Genomic DNA, 24542 nt, shown 5'->3' on the forward strand with positions numbered 1-24542 from the left:
AATTGATTTGTCCGTATGCATGTGTATAAGGAAATAGGCCAATCAATTTTCTTATGCTTATGCATTATGCGTTATTCAAAAGTCTGTGTTCCCCGCTTTAAAGAAAAATTTTGAAATTCAATTTATATCCACGTTCATCTTCATATTCACATTTATAATTTTACATAATTATATTAGATGTATGTATTATTGTATATATCAATATATTATTAATATCAGATTATTGAAATATATCACTTCTCTCAAACTTCCTTAACTTTCTTATTTATGCAATTATGCGATAAAGCCGCCTTATGGCTTGGAAAAAAATAATTCCGATTTATAGAGATTCATTATGTCGATTATAATTCTTTTTGCTTCTTAATGCCAGATCGGTTTATTTCCACTCGTTTCCCAGTTACCGATTACGTCATGGTCTTTCAATCGCAGCATAAAGAACATCCCCAGTCCGCCGTTCATTTCCCTCTCCCCCGTCTGCAACCCGGAATCGAGCGAAAAAGGGGAAACTTTTGTCCGAAGAGTTTTTCAGCACTTTTCTAAACGACGCGGCCTTCGTTAAGACATTTTTAATCAGTGGGAGAAGAGCTTCGAAGAGGCGAAAGCGGCGAGGGGAGAAAGGACTTTCGCGGAATCGCTGATCTTTCTATTTCAACGGCTGCAACAACCCCTTACCCCCTGACCTTATTAAGAACACCACTATTCGTCCACTGTTCCTCCCCCGTCTGGAAGTAGAAGAAATTGGGGAAAAGGGACGCACAGGGAGGGAAAAGTGTGCTGAAGTCGCGCGGATCTCCGGGGCGATTTCCGCGGTTTCTTACATCACTTCTTTTGCCTCTTTTTTACACCTTCGCCGCGACGCTTATCACCTTGAGGATGCATTCTCGAGTATCGCGTTTCTCGAGGCCGCGAGACGGCGGCGGCGGCTTGATGAGATTTTCATAGAAACGCCGGTTGATTATTCGGATGCAATGCGCGCTCGCGCGAATTCGCGCGATTGCGAATTCATATGGTGATGCAACTGTCGGCGCGGTATAACTTTGGCGGAACTGCGCGCGGAGATTTTCTCGAATATTAAAGTTTTCGCGCCGAAAATGAAGTTTAGACGACGCGGTCGAGCGGATGCAAATGAAATCAGCCGCCGCGAGATGAGTTGCTTTATCCTAAAGAAATAGCTGCGACCGAAAGGAAGTGCCAAGCTACAACGTATGATCTTACGTCCATTACATTCCGCAGTGAAATTTGAAGACAACATATTTTTTTATATGATTGTAATGAAATCGCTATCCGGCAGTTTTCTTAAGTGTATACATATATATATACACACACACACACACACACACTATATCGTGACTTCCTCAGAAAACGTTTAATCTCTTTTGCATAAAATAAGATGTAGAAAAATTTATAATATAACTAGGACGTTATATGAAATTTACTTTTTACTTAGTATGTCGGATGGAAATGTAACTAATTATGTATACATTTACTTTAATTATTTTGTACTGCGCAGAATTGAAAATCCGTTATATATATTTTTTGATTCCGCTTCATAATCGCTAACTGTTAAAATACATGTAGCAAACGGCTTAAATAACTAGATAAAACGGTATTAGAATATTTTAGAGCGCCGCAAGTTCGTTTCTTGCTGAGCTCTTAGCTCTATTCGCATAAATACGTGAACAAACGCTTCCTTAACGCGCGTCAGCCTTATCAAATATTTACCTTTTTGAAATAACCACCGTGGAGTCGCATATGGCCATTAAGAGCTGGTATGTTTTTAAATTTTCGATGGCACAGATTGCACTCCACCGGTTTCGGTTCCGTTTGGGGCTTGTTGGAAGTCGCGACCGTACCGGGAGAAGATGAATTTCCGGGAGACGGACTGCCCTTCCCTACATTTCCGTTTCCCGGTGAGCCGACCTGCTGTTGTTGTTGCTGCTGCTGCTGTTGTGCCTGCTGCTGCGCTTGTTGTTGTTGTTGCTGCAAGCAAGAAATAAATTCTCTTCTAATATATTTATATAAAGAAAGATTGAAGAAAATGTTTAAATATTTACAACTACAAAATATTTCAAAAATCTCGAGATTGATCTGCATTGGATTTTAAGAAATATAGTGAACTTGTTTTATATGTATGTATATATATACACGAGAATTTAATCGAAGAATAAGAATTTAAATCACAATTACAATTATTTAATATTAAATAATAAATAATTTAAAGAGATGCAACAAATGTCGCATATATAATTGCTGGTGTACTCAATCCTGTATTTCTGCAGGAGAGAGAAGAGCATTTATAAAATATTCGCAACGTAATGATTTCATTATTTCCAACGGTCGCGCACATAACGAGTTAAGACCAGATTAAGCGCAAGACCAAGAATAATTGAACAAAGGAGAAATTTCCTTTATGGTAGCTTCTTCTTTTATGCCGCGCCCTACATCTGGCTTAATGACCTTCTTCTGAAGTCGCGGACGATTTTTAGTGGCAACGCACGAAGCTCTCTGCTTTTCGGTGTTTCCATTTCCTGTCGGGGACCACCGCTTCGCGTTTCGAAGAGGACGAAATTCCATCTGAAGGGAGAGACGGGGGGAAGGAGGAGGAGAACGATAGTGTAGCACGCGTAATACGACTACGTAGCACGCGAAAGTTGCCGCTCTCTGCCCGCCGGTTAAGCCCTCTCGAGGACCGAGAGAACCGTTCCTCTTCCACCTCCTTCGGAGCCTTGTATAAACTCCGCAACTTCGTAAGCGCGTAAGAGGGAATAGAGATGGGAGAATTGCTAACTACAGATCGGAGAACGTTGCACGCCCGCTGCACAATTTGCATCGCTTCCAGGCGATACGACGATCGCCCGGGGACGCGAGATACCGCGCGTGCGAGAAGCCCGGCTTCTATATTATGACATATTATAACTTCGCTTTTGTATTTTAGAGCTAGACGCGATCTTAACGCTATCCTCTAAGCGTTGTGGATGATGCTCTGAACTTTGCATTAATGAGAACGTGTTGATTTCTAGGAACAATGAGACGTGCTTCTCAATAGTCTCGCTTCCGAATATAATTACAAATGGCCAACGATTTTTCTATTGCTTTTTACATTATAATGCTGACCTTAGATCCTACTAATACTCGCCACTTAAATCGTCTTAAGAGTGTATCAAATGGAATATTTACAATGAGATTCATATTTTGAGACGGATTTGATGGATGGATTTTTGTAGCGCTAACTTGAGGACAAAAACCTCTTCTTTGTTTCCTATTATATTACTATTACACATTTTGTATTTTACATTTTCGCTAATGGCAGAAAAAATTGTTAACAAATTAAAAATTCTGTAGCCGATTTATGGAGATCAACTTTGTATTCGTCACGAATATCAAATTGGCTCCCAAGATCCATCCATTGAGGCATGTCTTAAAACTGGTTTTCAGTTGAGTCCCTTGATAGAGAAACGTAACTAGAATTACGAGTCTTAGAGACTCGGGATTGCATCGAGGTAACGCCTCCTTTTGCGGCGTGCAAAACTCCCGTCGTATAAGTTCGAGAATTGCTGCGAGAAGAGCGAAGTTGCGCTTCCTCTTCCATCAAGCCTCCCGGAATCGAGAATTCTAAGCTTAGTCGTAAGTACATATTCGATGCTGCCGCGAGGCATGTCTGGATAAGAGCTTTCGAAATTTAATAACTGTAAGTAGATCCAATACTCGATATCCTACGGAAGGAACTTAAAAGGTCGCGCGTTTAAAGTGCGGAAGCAATACAGCTAATATTTAAAACGCTTTGCATAATATGGATAATATTGTGATTCTTGCCGCCTTATATTTGGCATTTAAAATCACATTCACCGACATATTGGTTGGCCAATCTACCGTTCTCAAGATGTTCGCTCGCGTCCGAATCGTTTTTCTCATTTTGATCTGCAAATGAAGCCGCACGTAACCACACACGTGCATCGTATGTACGTGAGAGGCATTCGGCAGGGCGAGAGTACAAGAAGCCACATATATACGTGCGCGCGACTAGTCTTCATATCTGACCCTTCTCCATTTCTCACCCTTCTTTGCTCAATAATAACGGAACGTTATACGGTCTTAACTACCTCTTCTTACTGAAAGCGATTTGCCATCGCAATTTGTTTCCTAAAGGAAGTCCTCTAACTTGAATCTACTGTCGCTATTATTAACAATTCAAAGATAGATTTTGCCAACTTGCACTATTGAGTTATAATTTTAGAACTTCGCGCAGAGTCGATATTTTTTTATAGAGCCGTCTTTATACGGATATTCTTACGCGGAATTTTTTATAGAAGAAAGAGCTTCAGAAATTTTCATACAGAATTATAAAATACTTTATAGAGAGAGAAGCCTTTCATATCCTTTATAAACCTTTATATATAGCAAATATCGCGAGTTAAATATATATCATCGCTCAACAATCTTTTATCACTTGTTAGAGAAAAAGGAACGGATTTCCGGCCAACGAACAAACGTATTTCGCGAAAGAAAGGATGGGAAAGACGAAGAGAAGCGCGAAAGAATAGCAGCAGCGGGTGTCTTCATAAAGATAGATCACCTATAGCACGAGCCACGTAATTACATGAAAAAGAAACGCAAGCGTTGCGACGGTAATCAAAGGACGCTCTGTGGTCTTGACTTTTCATTGGCGCGTTTTTTGCGTGATATTGCTGATGGATACATCGTTCGTTCCGTTGTTCAGTCGAGGAAAAGTATTGAATTGCGAAAAAGCTTTTGTCACGCGCAAATGGATGTAGCTTCGCGGATGAGAGTACAGGATGATCGACGTTGGAACGCGATCGCCGCGGGGAAAAGTACGATCAATTTGCGAGCGAAATGCGTATTAGTTATTTAACAGCTTTGATCACACACACACACACATACACGTCGTTTATATCTGAAAACTCTTGCGTAAATAAATTCCGTTGCGCTATTAAATGTTCCATCGTCTGCGTTTCTTTGAATATTAACAGCACAATATCGTTGTGTTTAAAGCATAGTAATATATCGCCACTGGATTGGAATTAAAGTTAAGGATTAAAGCTTAATTTTTAACACTGTCGGAGTTTAATGCATTAAGTATTAATCCTGGTGAGTTTAAAGCGCTAAAGAGGTACGAACGCGTAATCATTGACGCCCACTAACACCTCGCTCGGATTCAATTATTTTTTTACCCTATAGGTTTATCGCGTAATTCGCATTATGGTTCAACGGCGTCGATGTGCAGCCTCCGTGAACGAGTTTAACTTAAAAGTAGGCTTTTTCATGGAAAGCAGCTCCGGGGCAAAATTGGTTTAATTCGCGCGTTGATGAGCGCGATTATATACTCCTCTCGAACCAGCTGGTGTATTTCGCTCGTCATCGTTCGAAGCATGCCGTTGATAGATCGCGAGATAGCTATCGATCCTCCGCGCGTCGCCTGCGACCTACCATGTTCATCTTTCACGATACCGAAGTACTCGATCGCGGCAGATATCTCATCAATTTCTGCAAACAATCTTCGATCCCAACGAGAGTCTGAATTTCGTTCGAAACGAGAGAGAAGAAGCTTTCGCCTCGTGTTAAGGCAACGCGCTTATTTGCCGAGCTACAAATTTCGATCACAAAAAAAATTCACGGGCGATTTCCACGATAAAAAACGAGAATGCACAGTCTAAAAATATAAAATATTCTTTTTACACGGAATTAGAAATCTATTTCGAGACAACACATCGATCATCGCGTACTTTCCATTCGTTTCGATAGAATGGACATTGGATAGATTCCGCATCATATAATTATACATCACTTGGATTTCTTTTATATTCTCCTTTTACATCCCTAGCGCGAATTCAAAGTCGATACATAACGATAAATGACGTGTAAAAATATCTGTGGCTTCTTCTCGATTTTCCGCATTTCCATTGAATAACGTGACTCAATTATTTCGGGATTAATGCGGAATACGTGCTGAAAATGCAAAAGACGTTTTGCATGGCAAATCCGTGATCGCGATGTTGTTCCTTTTACGTTCGCTATTAGCGTCGCTTCGACAGTTTAGCCGACGCGACGGAGACGCAATTGTCCCAAGAAGTGCGAGGAGCGTCATTCCTCCTCTCTCCTTCCGCTTCGAGAGACATCGTAGCGCCTCGGCAACAACTTAACCCGTTCAAGTACGGCCGGAGTAAAATTACGGCCCGTTTCCGGGCCGCTGGTCCGCATAGTGAGCGGAAATTTGGTGATTCCATCATTCCAGTCTTCGAAAACCGGTTTAGATGTGACATTTGAGGCTCGACATGATGAAGGCAACGATATAAAATTTATTGGTGGTTGATTATATCAAATTCAAAATAGAGCAGTATATATATCAATAATAACTAACATAGAATATACAGCAATATGGCCGAGAATATTAACTGCGTGTTTACAGATTAGATGTAAATATTGAGTTACATCAATAAGCTAGATTGATCGAAACACAATTTTCGCAATTATGTGAGAGGGCAGGTTTATACTTTGAATGAAGAATGATGTAACATTGGAGAAAATCGAGAATAGGCAATTTATACAAGCGCGAGAGAGAAGGGGAGCGATCTACAAGTGCCGGTGAATTGCGCGAGTGGATCGTTACTAGCGGCTTGCTCCTTGAGCCAGTATCTTGGTTGGTCCTGGCATGTATGATTAAATTAGAACAATGCCGGCATAACTCGCCTAGCATGCTCATCCCCTTCCACCGCAGTCAGTCCCTGCATCTTGCGCCAGGTTTACCACTTACTAGTAGATGCTAGTAGTTTAGAAACTCTCTCAGTCTCTCTCTCTCTCTCTTTCCTCCCTGCCTTATTCTCTTCGCCTTTCTCGTTCTCTCGTTTCTTCCTCCGTTTATCGTCGCCGATTCGGTCTCTCCGCGCGCTTGTAATCTCGCGGCAATCCGTAATTTTACGGCGTGCGTGCGTACTTGTCAGGACGACAATGCGACTTCAGCCACGTCGAGTTAATCGCTTTCGCACGGCCCGCTTCTCGAGGAGATTGCGCTAACGCGTTAACCCTTTCGCACCTAATGGATTATATGCGGTAGTCCCGCGTATTCGTAAATGTTCAGCACAAAATTCGATGAATTTTACACATGGTTACGAAGTTGTAAGGTAAAAGTCTCAGATGTTCGTAGAACGTGCAAAATAAATATTTTTTGCTAGCTTTTTATCCACTTATTGTTAGAAAATACCAACGACATGTTTATTCTTCAAATAAATTCACAGATTTTATTTAAATGGAACTAAGTAGTCTAAGAACATTTACAAAATCTCAGGAAATTGTAAGTTGTGTGGTAATAAAGAGAAAAAAATCTTGAATTAAAATAAAAAGACAAGGAAAATCTTGTAACTTCCATTAAAATAATAAATTTTACCTCGTACCTTCGGTATTTTCGCAGTATATATTTGAGCAGTTATCGCGGAGCAGAATTACAAAATAGCCTGGTAAAATAAAGTACTACAATCCTTGCGGGAAAAAACTTCATGCCCTAGTTCCGCGACCATCTTGTCTAAACACAGCGAATTACAGTGGCCTTAAAATATCTTTTAATTAAACAAAATTGGAAGCGCTCGTGGCGTTACAGTGGAGATACAGACAGGAAAGCAGAGCAAAGATAAATATTAGGTCTGAAACGAAACGAGAAAGATAGAGCAGTCCGAAAATGAAAATGAACATCCATTCATTTGACAAATTCATCTCATGCCCCCCATAATGCCAATTACTCTAATGAAAGTGGTAATTCGTGGTAAAAATTGCCAAAATGCCTAGGCAACATGCAGGTCGCGAAAATACTGCTGTAATTTTCTATTATTTGCTTTATTTGCTCTCGTCGCGAACAACAAATGTTATTTGGTAATATTTTCTGTAAATTCTTTTGCAATTCTGTACAGCGCGATTTTCTACACAATTTTTTCATAAAAGTGTTAGAAATTAAAAGCTTTTTCCACATGTATAATTATATATGTCAGGATAAATATTCTCGCGTAAAACTTTCACGCTGATTGAAGTTCGATATATACTGCATGTTATCATTAATATATTTAAAATAAGTCTGTAAATAAACGCTTCTGAAAAAAACACTTTTCAAGACATCTTGTGCTTAAATAGAACTACAAGAATGTCTTTTGTATATATTCATCTTGTTCGATTAAAGAACTCCTTGGATGCACCCAGTTCAGACTGCTCCTGTGACTCTTAGCAAAATTACGGCGAGCATACAAAGCGAAGGAAGTTGCGACGGCAAAAGTATTTCATTTCTCGGATGGAAGTTTGCCTACTTCCTCTCTGCCTCCGGCATGGAAAGGATATTATCCCGGCGCGATCTATTAAAATTTTCGCTGGATTTTGTCATCCACGGAGGCAACTCGTGGGACGAGATAGGAGGGTCGGGTCTTAGGCAATATGAAATTTGGCGCAGCTGTCGCATCTCCGCGAAAATTCGTATTAATATCTCAGCTGTTCGATGTATTTGGAAGTCTATGAAACCACACGTAGCGAACGAAAAAAAACAGCAATTTTTAGAATGGTTTTATTGGTATCTATAATCTTTGAGTTACATGCGATTTAATTAAAGTTAAAGTTAAAGAATTTTTTCAATTAAATTGTAAAAAAATTTGAGGAATTGACAAAAGTAATGCTTCTTTTCCCCTCTTCTGATTTGAAAAAGTTCTCGCAGGTCGCAAATACGTAATTCGCGATACCGTCAATTTGTACAACTTGCATGAAATTTTAAGTGGATATACCGCGGGCAAAATTATCTCGGTGCCCGAGTTTTTTTTTGCGCTTGAAAAAATGTTATGAAGCGAACTAAAAGCTTATTACGCTCGCTATATTATTAACCTATTCTCTTTGAATTTTACCGCGGCAAGAAGTACGCGCGGGGTTTTACTTCAACAAAATCGGTGAATAAGGATTGTGAGGAAAAGAAAGCACATGAAAAGCGTGCTACTGGTACGCTGCTGCTCGCGAGCAAATACGCAGCTACCAGGCCCCTATAATCATCGCACAAGGTAAAAAACGTGGGAAGCTTTTGAGCTCTCGTCGACATCTATAAAACATAGAACTCGGCAAAAAACACTGGAAAACTCATTTCCATCGATCCTGCCTATTTAATATTCACCGGACTAATATTTACCATGCCAGAAACAAGCTACAGATGCGGACATAATTACGGATAACATTGTACGAAAAGAAAGTAACGAGAACTCTAGTAACTTTTTTCTAGACTTTGAATGGTCGTTGCCATTAACGACGAATAATAGGTATTGAATAAATTACAGAGGAACATTTTTAACATCATTTTTAAACATCATTTTTAACATCATTTTCACAACATTTTTAATTGATTTAGATTGTTTCCTTTCTTAATATATAGAACTCTCTCTTAGGCCCTTTTGCATTAAGTGTATTCACAAAGAGCCGCAACGAATTTTAAAACACCAGAAATAATTTTGTCGCTATCCCTAATATATTTGAGAAAACAGCTCGTAATATTTCACATGGACATCTCATGTAACATTCAAGTTCAATAAGATTTCGAGCCGGCGTAGAAACCTGATGCCCATTTAAGAATTAAAGCGTAACAAATCATCGCACGTTCTACGACATTGCATAAATAATCGGGGTGAATCTTGCGCGACGTGGTGATGCGCGAAAAGGTGTTAAGAACGACGAGAGAACCGTACCGCAATTAAAGAGGCTGTCAACTGCAAAATGCATTAGCGAACGAAGGTGGCGCGACGTCGCGTGCGCTTTGCGTTTAATCGATTCCCTTTCGGCGGTAATCTGCGCGCGCCAAAACCGCGACGCTGGCGGAAAGCGGGTGGCGCGGACGTGCGAGAGGACGTGGCGAAGAAGGATGTTATATATGTAGGTAGATATACGAAGAGCGCTGAAGTGTACATAGGTGAGCGGAAGATATGGGAAAGCGCGTCACGGACGACGTCCCGCTGAGGTTCCGCGTTACACGCAGGAGGACGCAAAGCGGTGAGGAGAGGTAGTGAGGCGAGGGGGGAGAGGAAGAGAGAGAGAGAGAGAGAGAGAGAGAGAGAGAGAGAGAGAGAGAGAGAGAGAGAGAGAGAGAGAGTCAGCGGGACACGGGGGCGGACGGGTGTAATTACGTTTTGTCGCTCGTCGCCCGGATTTCCTTTGTTACATTAGCCGCTCCCCTGTCCTACGGCGCCCGGAGCCATAAATACGACGTCGCTGGGAGAGGAGAGCGCCGTTAATCTTTAACGACCTGAGCACACCGGGATCGGCACGGCGAAAAGGGAGAGAAAGTGTCCGATCTCCGACCGAACGATAGAACGGGGGACACGGGAGGGTGCGATGAGAGGGCTTTGTAATCGAATCCCGCCGTTTCCTCTCCTGTTTTTAGCGGCTGCCGTCGTCGTAGACGATGCTGATCCAGTTTACGCGCGGTCAAAGCCGGCCGAGAAAAAGAATCCCGTTGCACGAGCGGATCCCTGAATAGATTAGACCGATACTTTTACCCGTACTCCAGTGTCCTATATGCAGCTGCACGTGATAGCGACTGTTTTAAGATATTGTATAATTATAGAAAAATTTTCACCTGAATATGTCATGTAAAAACTGCATTGAACATATTAGGAATTTAATACAGTTTGGCGGGTTTCCTATTTAATCGGGAACATTTTAAACTACACCGTCTAAAAATTTTTTTCAACATTTCAAGATTTTTAACAAGATAGGAATGTATAATTGTAGCATTATTGTGTTCTTTAATGGACTTTTTGCTGCATAATATACACTAAGCGTCATCTATCTACTCTCCGAGCAGTCTTTAACTATCTAAAAAGAGTAATATCACCGGTGTCCGACGTCGTTATTCAAGCGAAGCTTAGAGTAACGCGGAGTGCTGCGCGCGAAAGCGGCTTACGCTCAGCTGGATCACTCGACCGAATCGCGGCGATGGATCCAAAGGAGAGTGGCGTTACTCTTGGATACTTCGCTGGTAATCCCCCGAAGAGCAGGATGGCGTGCGATGCGGGAAGGCGCGAAGATTCCGAGTTACGTCGTTCGTTAACGGATCGGTGAGCAAATTCTATAGATTTCGCCGCATTATCCCGCCCGAGGTTGGCGTGTCTGCGGCGCGCGTTCAAAGTCTATTAATTTCTCCCGTCGATGCTTTGACGGCGTGTGTTGGCATTTATACGTATATACATAAATGCATGTGTACACGGCGTGTATACAAGTATGAACGTCTGGCGGAATGGAACGCGAGTGTAAAGAGAGAGAAAGGGTAATTCAGTGGGAGGATGAAACGGAGAGACGGAGAGAGAGGGGAAGAGCCCAAGGCTGGCGGGACCAGTAATGGAAACAGAATGGGATAATTCTGCGAGCCGCGGACGGACGCGGTAATTGCGAATAATTGCATTGTCTTCGAGTCGTTCGCCCGAGTCCATCTCTCTCTCTCTCTCTCTCTCTCTCTCTCTCTCTCTCTCTCTCTCTTTCTCGTTGTGCTTCTCTCTCTCCTCTCTTTCACCCAGAGATCCTCCCTTTCTTTCCATTCTGAAGCGCCTCGCGCGCGCGTTCGCTTCCCGAGTTCGGTGAATTGCTTCGGTACGAATTGAGAGTCGCCTGCTGGAAACTCTCTCATACCGATTAGGAAATCTCGTTCCGTCGTCTTTCTGTCCACCAACGCGCGACGAGTCCGGTTTCCACCGCGGTTTAATGCCACGTGGAAATTACGCTCCGGTTGAAGAAACCGCCGAGTCTCTCCGCTAAAAGGGGTTACCTCGTAATTGATTTCTTCGAATCGATATTATCGGGATGTATATTCTGTGTCTCTTCCTCTCTCTTTATCTTATGATTATTTTTATATCGTTGAATAATGACGATAAGATGCGGCCAGATTTGAGTGTGTTTTATACTTATATACCTATACAGATACGTTGAAACTGAAGGATATACATACATAAATGAAAAAAATTAAAAAAAGAAAGACAACGCGAAAACTTAAACTTATCTTTTCTTCTTGACCCAGAATTGGTCTATTAATTCAGGAACTGTATATATTCTTCTTCGTTACATCGCCCGTTTCTCCGCTCTTCGCGTTAAATTTGCAACAAATGTTCTCGCAGGAACGAGGTTCCCGAAGAAAGATGGTGCCCCAACGACAGATTTTGCATTCTTACGTAAAGTGGAAGCACGTGCGAGGCGACACGCTGGGATTTTGGATAATTCCGCGCACGCCTCTGGCGAGAAATAAATTTCCGACCGCGCGATCGAGCAACTGTCGGGCAAAAAGAAAGGGGAAGTCCCCGAGAATACAGCGTTTTCGAGCGGAAGAAACTTGGTAAAGTACCTCTGATATGTTCGAAGTACGACAGAGTGTCGCAGAGGATATCCTGAAAAGACTCTCGCGCTCGTACATATTTTACATGAGAGAAGCGCCGCCGAGGATTGAATAAGTAGGGTAATGTGTTGAACAAATCGTTAAAATTCCCTTCATCTATTTGTACGCTTTTAGTTAACGTTGCAATGCAACACATCGAATATCGTTATACTGTATACTCATAAATATTTCTCACGATTTAGTTTTCTTCGGAGAACAAGAGTAGCAGATATATTTTAAAATAGCGCAGATAGGAAGAATAAAAAATTATTCCTCCACATATTAATTTAATAGATATCTACTTCCTTCTTAATGTTTCACACTGATCACTGATCAATATCCGAGATAAAATTAATGCGATTGGAAATTCGACAAAGTCGTTAACGCATTAAGTCGTAGTTAACGGTAATTATGATGTCCTCGCGCAATTTTCCATTTTCATTCGAGCGAATCGCGTCGTTATTACGCCATAAATTCTGCCGCACGGATATCATAAATAACACCGACGCAAACTAGAGCACAAAACGAATACAATAATTCATTACGTAAATACATATTCATTAATTCAAACGCGTATATATCCAATAACTCGTTAGCGCGCATTATACATCTGTAACATTTTCGCAGTCTCCGATCTTGCTTCGTGAATTCACTCAAAATTCGTGGACTCTATGCGGTTTATATTTTTCATCGTGTAACTTCATGTAACTTCCGACGAACAAAGCACGTCCTGCCTTAAACCGGTTGCACCAGAGTCGCCCGTTAATTCGCATCGTTGCGTTGTCGTCGTCGTCGCCGTCGTCGTGCCCGACGAAAATTTTGCCCGTACGATCCAGCAGGTGCATTTTGCATGCACTCCGCATGGCAATTATATGACGTGGATGCGCCGCGACGCTTTAGTATCCCCAGGCAGCGTCCAGCGGAAAAGGATCGTTCAATTTGGCCAGACCTTCATTCCCGCGAATGCCATGAAGAGCGACGTCCAGAGAGCGAGAGCGCATATCTCCGCCGCGCGCCGGCCAGAAGAGGGTGAAAGCACCTCTCTATCTCGACCATCTCCAGTTCGAGAGTTTAACGTCCGCCCGTAAACTGGACGACGTGTCTAATTACCCGACGCAAAAGCCACCCTTTCCAGCGAAATACGACATACGCCGTTCTGATCCCCGTTCTGGCCCCATTCCTCGCCGTTGGACGCGCGCGCGAGGGCTTTTTGAATGCGCACCTACGAATAGTAATTTTATACCGAGCACCCGTAATCGTGCTCAAGGGATAAAATTCTTTTCCGTTGGCCAAATTGAGCCAAGTCTTGAAAATTCCGTGAAACGCCGACAGAGCGAAGCGCGAAAATTATTCCGGAAAAATTTCGGGCACTGTAAGATCTCCGCAAAATTAAATACAATATTATTTCTATCTCGAAAATATATGATATTATAAACTAGAACTCCGATGCAATGTGTTATTACCATCCAATGCCAATTAATGGAACAATAGTATCACGATATCAGTAAACTATAACCAGATTTAAAAATAAGATAATATCTGGTATGGGAGAGAGTATTATGACATGTTTTGTAATTCGAGATCGATGTTTTTCGCATAATCAAGCAAGATACGAGGAAGAGGGACATTTCAATACATCAAAATGCAGGCGGTTATATAAATGGCTTTTAGAAAACAACAAATACTAATGGAAGGCTTGTTTGCTTCGTCAGCCGATACGCGAGTAGGCGATACAACCCACGGGCACGGGGGGAACAACAACGCGAATAGCAAGCACTATGGACGAATGAGCGTGGGCTTGATTGGTGTTCGGTACGGGTTGGCAAGGTATACTGGCAGGAACCGGAATGGCAACTTGCTAATGAGGGATATGTATCACTTTTCCGATAGGCGGGGCGGATGCAGATCGTCGCTACTGAATGGTTCGAACTGCAATCTGGCAATGCTGAATCGCCCCCGCGATCCAATGTACCGTGAATCGGGGGAGGAGGGAAGGGAGCGGTAAATCACAATACAACCGTGACATAGAGGAGACACTTGTCAGGGCGACCGATCCGCAACGAAGATGGATCTATAATCGAGAGCGCGGCTCCCCGGGCGTTTTGCTCTTTCTTTTTTTTTTTACGCGTGTTTTAAAGCTCCGTGAATCACGCCGTTGGAGAATGCGTGCGTATTGACAAACGATAAACAATATTAATGAGAAAATTACGAGAGATTGACAACTATTGGATCTATTATTATTGAAGAACGATGGCCATTGTTAAATGTCATTGTCTATCGTGTTGCACGCATGTTCTCTCGCACGTTGGCACAATGGGCGCGTCTTCTCGCTAATTGTATGATCGACTTTGTAATTACCATAACAATTATCATAATTAGCGAAGCGGACGGACCAGAGCACGGTTATCTAGGGCTCTCGCGATTATCCCGCTGGAATTCGGGCTTAGACTGACGCTTAAGCTTCCGCCATTAGTTTAATGGCCGTTTAAATACCGAGCTTTAAATAATAGCACCTAGTAAGCGCAATAAGAGAAATGTAAACAATGGTTTGGTACGCTTTTGCAGAGTAACTGTGCCTGTAAATGCACTGCGCTTCGTTTCCACAAGATTAAGTGCAATAAATTCTGCCATAAAAGACAAGGCTGCGTTATTTGCCTCATAACGGTTCATGGATAATAATTCTTGTATGGTAGAGATATATCTGTATATATCTTCGTCACGTTTACAGATATATAGTAGGGCAAAAATCTTGCGCGCAGCGCAAAGCTGTGACGCAATAATAACGATCAAAGATAACAATAATTAACGCGACAGTAAACCAAAGCTCTATCTTATATTGTGTAAATATACTTTATTTTTAACGCAACTTTTGTTTCGCTCGATGGTATTATAACGTTCGGCTATTCCAACTTTCGATCGCACGAACGAGATACGTGCAACGAAAAGCGTTGACCGGTACCATTCCTCTCCTGCCCGCGCGCGCTTCTACCCTGAAATTACCCGCACACAAAACCGCGCGCGACCGCGTGCGCACACGCGCTCCTCCATCGCGTAATAGAATTTACGATGCCGGCACGTATACGTCGCGTCGCGCCGTATACTCGCGATGCATCAAAAACACCGACGAAGATGTAGTACGCGATAACACGAAGCGGCAATTACTCTTCACTTTCCGCGCGAGTATCCCCCGCGCGTTCGACGCGCGTTGCAACCCCCTTTCGTCGCACCGTCTCTCTGCGGGCGTGCGTACGTATGGATGCGCGTGTGCGTGTGCGTGCGTGCGTACTCGACGGTCGATCGATCTAAACGAGCCGGGCGTAAGTAACAGACGGAAAATCCGGTGAAAAGCGCGCGGCACAATAAACGGCAGTCGGCACACGCAGACGCGCGCACACGGACGCGGTACAGACGTCATTGTTCCAGCCAGGCCTTTTGTCAGTGAACGAATTACTGTTGCTGTTTAGACCCCTCTCTCATTTGCTCCGTTTTCACTCCCGACCAGCCAGCCAGCCAGCCATCTCCGACGCGCTTTCTCCTTCGCCGTATCACCCGCGACTTTCGATTCTCTCCCCCTCGATGCCTCCTCCTGCGTGCCCCATCGGCACCTAGCTATTTCCCGTCCACGACACGGCAGTCGCGTCAAACCTTTTCCAGAGTGGTCTACTTCGATACTGATAACATGATCGTAATTATCGCTTGTTTCGCGCGCCGCTAATTAGCGCCAGTTCAGCGATATTCCGCATGCCAGAATATTTCCGACGGATCTTAAATTGACTGCGAGACAATTCTTCTCATTTCTTCTCATATGTGTTGTTATTTATATATGCGTCTCTTTCGTTAATTTTATTTTGTCTTCGCCAAGTTCATTAGCTACGTTCTTATCCTGCACGTGAACATATTCGACGTTGAGATCGTTATTTTATTGACCTTTTTTTTCTACTGTGCTTCTGTAAAGCGGACCATTCACTTAAATGTCGATAAACCGGCGAGTTTGCATCGCGCGCGGATGAATGAGCGCATAATCCGTCTTATCGAGCTACGATAAAGATTCTCAAGATATTTTCACAGAGCCGGGAAATTCGGAGGGCGCTTATTTGCGCGCGCGACGTGCAGAATCGTAAATCCGCACGATAGCGACGGGCTCGTTCGGCGTGAAAACACTATACAAGGGGGCATAATTTCGCTCGTATCTATACGGTGACGGTAACAGACAGACGTGCCTCTCGCGCGCTCTTTATCAGATAGAGGCCCTTCACCCGAGCTTTTACGCGTCCAGAAATCCTTCCGTCCGTATCGCGCGAGCACGAAGCGCGAGGACGCGCCCGACGCGCGCGTGTTTTTCGCAGCGGTTATGTCGCGGCGATAATTTCCGCAGGCAGAGATAAGTTTTACGCTTTACGCTTCCGCTGTCGCCGGCGCTCGCAAATGCGACGGTACGCCCCTTTTAGCTGCAGTTTTTTATATTTTCTGCATTTTAAATACGTATTCACGATGCAGAGAGGCAGTAGGAAGAACGCCTCGTGGAAACTCGCCACTTTTCTGACTCTCTCTCTCTCTCCCTCTCTCTTATATATTTTATGTATATCATACAACTTTATTATAATTATATTTTAAAGTCACTTGGTTTCTTCCCCTGAAGAGGGCTGAAATACTTTTTAGGAAAGAAACTTTTCGAATGGTGACTCGATTTCTAATAAATATTGGACAACATGTAGAGATTTCGTTAGCATTCTGCGACACACAGATCGTAACCCCCGTGTACACGCTCCCGCGTGAGATGGAAGGACGGCGGGAGTATAATTTGGCGTAGGTAACGCATAACTCCGGCTGGTATCTACCTGTCAGATAAGGCATGCCTCGTCGCATTCGGGTCGACAGTGGACGCAGAATTCACTCGGTTCGTGGGAGATGGGATTCTGTATCTGCCCCCTCTATCGCCGTCTCCGTTTCTGCGCGCCCTCGTTTCTCTCCTCCTCTCTGCTCTGTTTGCCTGTCTCAGCCCACTTTCGCAACCCCAACACGCTCATCGATATGCGGTTGTTCATGCCGCCGGCGTACAGAACGCCCCCCCCTCCCCCCCGCTATAAAATCGTACATACGCGTCCGATCGGTGCGCGTCGAGTATGATTAATTCGTGCGCAGAATTAACTCTCGTCGGATAAGCATCGTATACGAGCTCCGGCTCGTGATTGCCCTCGCTTGCCCGTCGTAAAAAAGTCTACGTCATAAACGGACGTTTTTCTTTTGTCGAAGATAGCATTTTCCTCTCCATCTACCCAATGTACACAATGTGCGACAAAAGTTTCGTGCGTGTAAATCTTAGGGAAATTGTGTAAGAGGCCGCCGCAACGCTATTTTTACCATCCCCGATGTACCGTGTAATATTTTACAAACGTCGTTGGACGCACATGCGACCGGTTCGCGTCCGTGCGCAGATCATAAAAATCGCAGATTGCGTCCGCATCGCTGTCTTTTTTTTGCCTCGAGTCGATGTTATTCCTTCTATTCTCCGGTTTCATTGCCCACGCGGAGAAAATTCTGCGCGTGTAAATTTCTTGGAGAAATTCGAGGGGGAGGAGATATTGGGGACACACACACGCCGCTCTTTTTATTCCGCAATAAATTTTATTCCAGGCGCAAACGTAGCGCGATATCGGAGGATTCTGCAAATATTATCGCGCGCGCTCGTTGCAAGCGGGAAATATTGATTGCAACGTGATGCGGACGTGAGTAAGCGAAAGGGTTGATTTCCGGTGAAAAATTACCGGCCTCGTATAGCTACCGCCGCGTATTTCTCGTAATTGTAAAAAGCAGAACCAAGTGGAGATATACACGCGCAAAAATGTTACAGAGTAAAATCGTTTGTTGTCGGAAGTATAATATATATTATGTGCATTCACGTTGTTAATAATAACCGTGCGCGCACACCACCGTGCTCTATGCCCCGATCGAGGTCGGAATTGATTACTGATAAATATGCAAAGCGTCGTTTCTTGGATTAAAGTAATCTTCGCATGCAAACGGAAAAGTATTAAACCTTCATTCGATATTGTCGAGCGAGATTTCGCGAGATGGAAAACAATATTACGCGTAATCCGTTTGTTAGACGATTACGGTACGGCGTCATCATACTGGAAACATAACATTGCTGCAAACTGCTACACTTAATAAGAATTGCATCACAAATTTCACACACGACATTATCGAAATAATGGTAATTGATAATGGGATTTTGAAACCTCGCGTTCATGCAATACTGTAAAATAATTAAATTACAATTAGCGCGTTCATTTGATGCCGAATATAATGATTTTCATGGGCAATGAGTGTGTGAGAGAGATATATATATATTAAAGAGGAGCTTTGCGTCTCTCTCTCTCTCTCTCTCTCTCTCTCTCTCTCTCTCTCTCTCTCTCTCTCGTCTCCCTGTCAGTATCTCTATTTAGCCATCAGTATTATCAACGCGCTGAGCGGCCCACGTGCAAAATTACATTCGCGTGCCTAATCGAGAAATAACTGGATATAATTAATTTCAGCTCGCGGAGTTAATCCTTTTCGATGGCATTAAACAATCAAAAATATTCCACACGCGTCGTTTAAAAATAGCCATTAAATCGTTGTAATATTCTATAATTTAGAATGTTTTACCGCTGTTTAATAACTGCTGTTTTGCCATTATAATCGTTTTAATATGATAATATGATATTTTTGCCGTAATATATTTCCACTGATTTTAAATACATACAATGAAAAGATATCAGTAAATCACATCTTGTTAATTATGGAAAATAACACATAAAATAAATTATTGTCATATTATTAGTAATATGACAATGATTTATTAATTAACTTAACGCTGTGCGTGTCGCTCGTGATATGCTAAATCTTACAGCATTTTTTAAATCACAGTCTTTTCGCACAAAATTCGCGAGTAACATTAAAAATCAGGGTAATACCGTTTTTTATTTTCCCCCCCTTATTCTACACGCGATGTTGCATTTATCTGTAAAGACAAAGCAGCGAGTAAATTAACCGCGCTGTTTTGTTCGATGATACCGCGGATTACCTGGAGGGAAAATCGATAGAGATAATTCGGCGAGTATTGCTGCGAGTACTGATGATGCTGGCTCTGGTACTGATGGTGATGTCCGTAATACTGTTGTTGCTGATATGGCGGCGGCGGCTGCTGCTGCGGCTGCTGCTGCGGCTGCTGCTGTTGCTGCTGCTGCTGCTGGAGTTGGTGCTGCTGTTGGCGTTGATGATGATGATCATGATGATGCTGATGATGATGGTACCAGCCGTTATTGTATCCATCCATGTCATATGCCGGAGTCACGCTTTACCGGTTCGAATGCGTCCGCGATTCGACGCAGAAAACGAAACGGCACATACACAGACGTGGCAAACATATCAATCATCTATCGATAAGGCGCGACCGTTCGTGCCTGGAGGAGCGTTATCGGATGGCATCCGCGGTATTTCCGGCGTGGAATCCGCGGTGTCTTTCGGTATTATAGCAATAAAGCACGCGAGCAACTCTAATGGCGGCCAGGGGGGGCGTAGATTCGCGAGATAGATCGGATCTCTCGACGGTTGAACGTTGTTCCGGAAAATATTAGGTGTCATTAATCATCTCGGTGTCTTAAGCGGCGAATCGAGACGGTCAATTCGCTCGAATTTCAACGGAAGTGAAATCTCATTAGCGATTATCGAATCTTCGAACTTCGCTTCGATTGACGGCGCGTACAAAATATTAAGATCCCCGGGATCGGGATCGCGGAATCGAACGTTGATGATACTTTGCACTTCCGGCGCAACTAGATTCGCAATTGCACTCTAGCTGATGACGACAGGCCAACTAACTCGCGATGAGAAATTCACGAAATCGCGACGAGAGAAGCTGCTGGTGGTCTTCCTCCCCACTACCTTCGTCTTCAACGTGGCATTTCATTATTCCTCCTTTGCGTGCCCTCGTGTCCAGTTCCCGCTACTTCTCGCTCGCGCCGAACCGGTCGGTCTCGCGGGTTTTTGTTCTCGCAGGGGGTCGTTGCTGGGAAAAGCCGGAGCGCATCGGGAAGAAAAAGGGTTACCGACACGCTTTCGACGAGGTCGGGAATTCCTTTCGCGCCCGAAAACCTGCCGGTACTTCCTTTTCCTGGATGTGGTGGTATATGTGGCACGGCTCATCCTTCCCGCTCGCGAAATTATGCATGCCGAATTGAATCCTCGAGGAACGACGGAGGACGTAGCCGCGGGGATGAACTGGGTGCCAGTAACTTTTAAATCGCCAGGGCAACGACCAGCCGCGGCTCCCAAGAATTTTATAAGGCTATAGAAATGTAGAAATAGGTATGCGGAAACGGAATTAATAGTGAACCTAAATGAGAGATTTCAAAACTAAATAAAATTTTCACGATGTTAATTTTTTAGAAAAAAGCATTTGGGCGAAACATGTTTATCTTATAACTTCGAATAGCTTCATCCTAGAAATACTATTACCGTAAAACAGCATATATTAGAAAATCGAACGAGTTTCTTGCGAGACGTCGAGTTTCTGGAAGATAGGAATATTGTGTGCGAGAGAAAGGAAATGCAGAGTTAAATCCTGTGAGCAGAACCGGAACACGATGAGAGAGAAAAATCGACATTGTTATTTGTCTTTCTAGACGACATCTGCCGAACGTTACGCATGCAACAATGTCTCCTGCTATTGACGTTTTTAGTTTCTTTCCGTCCTATCCTAACGATCTCTCTGGTTCATGTGTAAACAGGTTATTCGGGGATAGTAATCGGGGATGGTGTCTCATGGGGGTCGCTATTGGAAAGAGTTGGAGGGAGGGTAGTACGAGGATGGCAAATTCTGGACTAGCAGATCTCTTGGTCAAGCTTAAAAGAATAAAGCCAATAACGTCTAGAAACATTTGCAATTGCGGAAAAAAGTAGGCTCATCTAATTCTAAAAAAAAAAAGAAAAAATAGATGCAACATCAGAAGAAAATGTGTGAACAGTCGTTGATTTAAATATTATTTTCGAAGAGAGAAATATATTACGTATTGATACATTAAATATCTGCATTGTCCAGCTGTTTAAAAATTAAAACAGATATATCATTAATTTATTGATGGTGAAAGATATCTGATAATGTAATTTAATATACATATGTACATGTATGATTTATGGGGAAATTAAATCAATAATTTATTCAACACAAAATAATCTAACATAAGAAGCGTTAATTAATCATCGCAAATAATTGGGAACTTTTTGGATGATGATGCTAATTAGCTAAAAACTAAACTTTGAGAGCATTTTGGACCTTGTATCGCCATACAGTGACCACCGTTCAACCACGCAAACGAGCTCTACCAAAAACATCTCTATATACGCGTGCATACGCGCTACGAGCTAATAGAAAATACATTTTCATAAAAAATGCGGTAATCGAACGATATTCAAGGAGCTGACGTCAGAGTTTTCGACCTAGTTCCTTTTCATCGGCTGGTTTCCGCGCAGCCTGCGTTGGAAGACGTATCGGGAAAATTTCGCGATTGCGAGTAACAGGGGTAGCAGTTGAATGGGCATCGCTGCTCGAGGGGATGGAAGCCGCGTATGTGCGAGCGCTCAAGAAGGTGGAACGAAAAATTCAAAGCTCTCTCGCTCGGGGAAAATCGCGAGCGAGCGGGCGGACGAGCGAATGAACGTACGAACTTCAGGCTCGGGAGAAATTGAAAATCGTCAAGTGTGACACACTCTCTCCTCTTCGCCACGTATCCTGAAGAGTATTCGCGAGCTCTATTCGCCACGGCAAAAACAGCTGGAGTGGACGAAGCGCAATGAAACGAACTGTGCGGTTAACGTGCGCGCGTGAAACGTCCATAACAAAACGCGCGATCGAAATGACGGTTATTGCCTGCAGTGTCAATTAACAGTCTACTTCTGAAATATTATATAAACTACTATTTTATACATGATACACCTTTGCAGTAAAAAAAAAACCTTCCTGCTTCCTTTCGGCCGTAAAATTCAGTTACGTACAAAGTGTAATAATTTGAATCTTTAATTTTAACATTTATTATTAATGGCTCGGAATTTGGGAAAGCAGAAAAATATAATTGAGAGATACGAAAGAATTAATGGAAAATATAAGTAAACTAGACATCTCAGCCGCGCACTATTTAGCTTTAATTTTATAAAACCTCTTACGCGGGTTTTTTTACGAATGGATTTATAACGGCGACAGTTCAATTATTTCAAGTTGTATCTCTTAATTTTTACTTCTTTTTTTTCGAAATGCAGATATATTGTATTGTAATCGATGGAGAGACAACCGCAAATCAAATCGTCAAAATGTCTATTTTTATCTGACACTGGTAGGCCAATTAAATGTTCCACACACTTTCGCCGAATAACGCCGTTCGCCGATATACGTAAACGGAGAAATGCCCCGACCAGCTGCAATCGTAATTTCTCACCGCTCTTTGTGCGACGTGACGTCATTAGCCGACGCGGGTCATTGCAACCTTTACCTTCTCTCTCTCTCTCTCTCTCTCTCTTTCTCTTGTACACCTCTCTCATCTACTTTTTCCCTATAAACGCCACTGCCATTAGGCTGGCGCACAATTTTCCTCACTCTTCCGTCAGCTAATTAAGGCCGCGTAGACGCCTTCTGTTTGCTGCGGTTTCGATCTCGTGTGAGCTTTCACAGACGCCACAAGTCAATTTCTCCCCGCTACCCGGGGCTTCTCGTTCGATCGCGGACGCTGAGACGGAAGTTAACGATACGCAAACTATCGGGACAGCTCGAGGGTGACTGTTATTGGCAACCCGCCAGAAGAAATTGCAAATATCTGATCAAACTGGATATATTGACATATTTCTCATTTTGATTAAAAAAAACGTAATAAAATCTTAATATCAAAGTATATCAAAACCGCAAATTTATTTCTGACAGAATAATTTGATATTTATTGTAAGACAAACTGTTTTATAAATACATACGTGTTTCTAACTTTCTGCATGTTCCATAATTTCTATAAATGTTTTACTTGATTCTATTACGAAAACATTAATGTCAGCGTGCACGATATTAAATTCTTCTTACTGCAATGTCGATGAGCACTTATTTCATTTGTTCCATTACACGTCTTTTTCATCCGCGATTTCACTCTGAATGTCTAACGTTGAGTAATTGCACAATCGCGGATGCTATTAACGTTTTCAATGTTCGCTGCAGCTGCGATTGACATTAAATCAACGCCTTTCAGAGCGCAAATTCATATCGTTGTTACGACGTCAAACATGTTACGATAGACCGTGCATTTCTCTTTTCTTGCTGGCGGTCTTAATAAAATTTTTATCACGAATTAACGGCGCTCGCCCGAGTTCGCGGTCGATCGCGGTGTTAAAAGAGAATTTTTTTAAAGGGCGAGTAATTGTATTTAACGCGTAACGAGGGCAACGTGCTTGCGGTGATTCGTGCGAAATTGGAAAATCGTTCGGGCGTTCGGCGAGGAAATGAGCCCGCCTTTGTCGCGCCAAACGTGACGTGTTAAAAACTACCAAAATTAAACCGGCCAAACGCGCGCTCGCGGCGCGACCTTAATACGCGCGTCGCGCGCGCGATAATCCGAGGGCGTTACGCTCCGGTTCGCGACAAGCGCCGATAACGTGTAGGAAGCGGCCGTGCAGATTAAAGGGACCTTTATGCGATCGTCGTGTTGCTGACGCGTACGCGTGTGCGTGTGTGCGTGTGCGCGCACACCTATATGAATTCGGAATGGAGATAATTACGTGCGCGAGTTTGTAACGAGTCCATAAAGCGTCGGGCCGTAGCAGAATTGGTCGAACTTATTGATCGGGAATGCGCGCGCTCGCTTTTTATCCCTCTCCCCTCGGCTCCTCCACCCCGGGCTCGCGTTCGTCGTTAATTCCACTTTGAATAAATATGAATTCGCGCGGGGGCTCGCGCGAGCTAACCCCGGGTATCCCCTTTTTATTTCCGCGCCGTCTCCTCGCGCGCGAAAGAGAACGCAATTAACCGCTGATAGTTCCGCGAGATCGTTCCCGTTTTATGTAAAAAGAACGCGAGCTCGTCTCGCGGATCCGCATAATCGCGATATCGAGTAGTCGCGAGAAAGCGGACAGGTGACACCGGTTTTGT

General features: G+C 43.2%; 1 protein-coding gene and 1 long non-coding RNA gene across 10 annotated transcripts in view; one reads left to right on the top strand and one right to left on the bottom strand.

Moving 5' to 3' along the window:
• LOC143906222 (uncharacterized) overlaps window positions 1-24542 on the top strand; it is a 99493-nt gene that overhangs the window by 33203 nt on the left and 41748 nt on the right. The window lies entirely within an intron of this gene.
• The window catches only part of LOC143906217 (uncharacterized), a 385481-nt gene that overhangs the window by 31796 nt on the left and 329143 nt on the right, over window positions 1-24542 (bottom strand). For all 9 annotated transcript variants that reach the window (XM_077422126.1, XM_077422124.1, XM_077422125.1 and 6 more), the window contains one exon: window positions 1723-1980. In XM_077422126.1, coding sequence (XP_077278252.1) covers window positions 1723-1980 — 258 coding nt within the window. The remainder of the gene's footprint in view (window positions 1-1722; window positions 1981-24542) is intronic.

The sequence above is a fragment of the Temnothorax americanus genome, unplaced genomic scaffold (assembly GCF_048541705.1).
Source record: "Temnothorax americanus isolate GAGA-0224 unplaced genomic scaffold, ASM4854170v1 Scaffold7, whole genome shotgun sequence".
NCBI classification, from domain to species: Eukaryota; Metazoa; Arthropoda; class Insecta; order Hymenoptera; family Formicidae; genus Temnothorax; species Temnothorax americanus.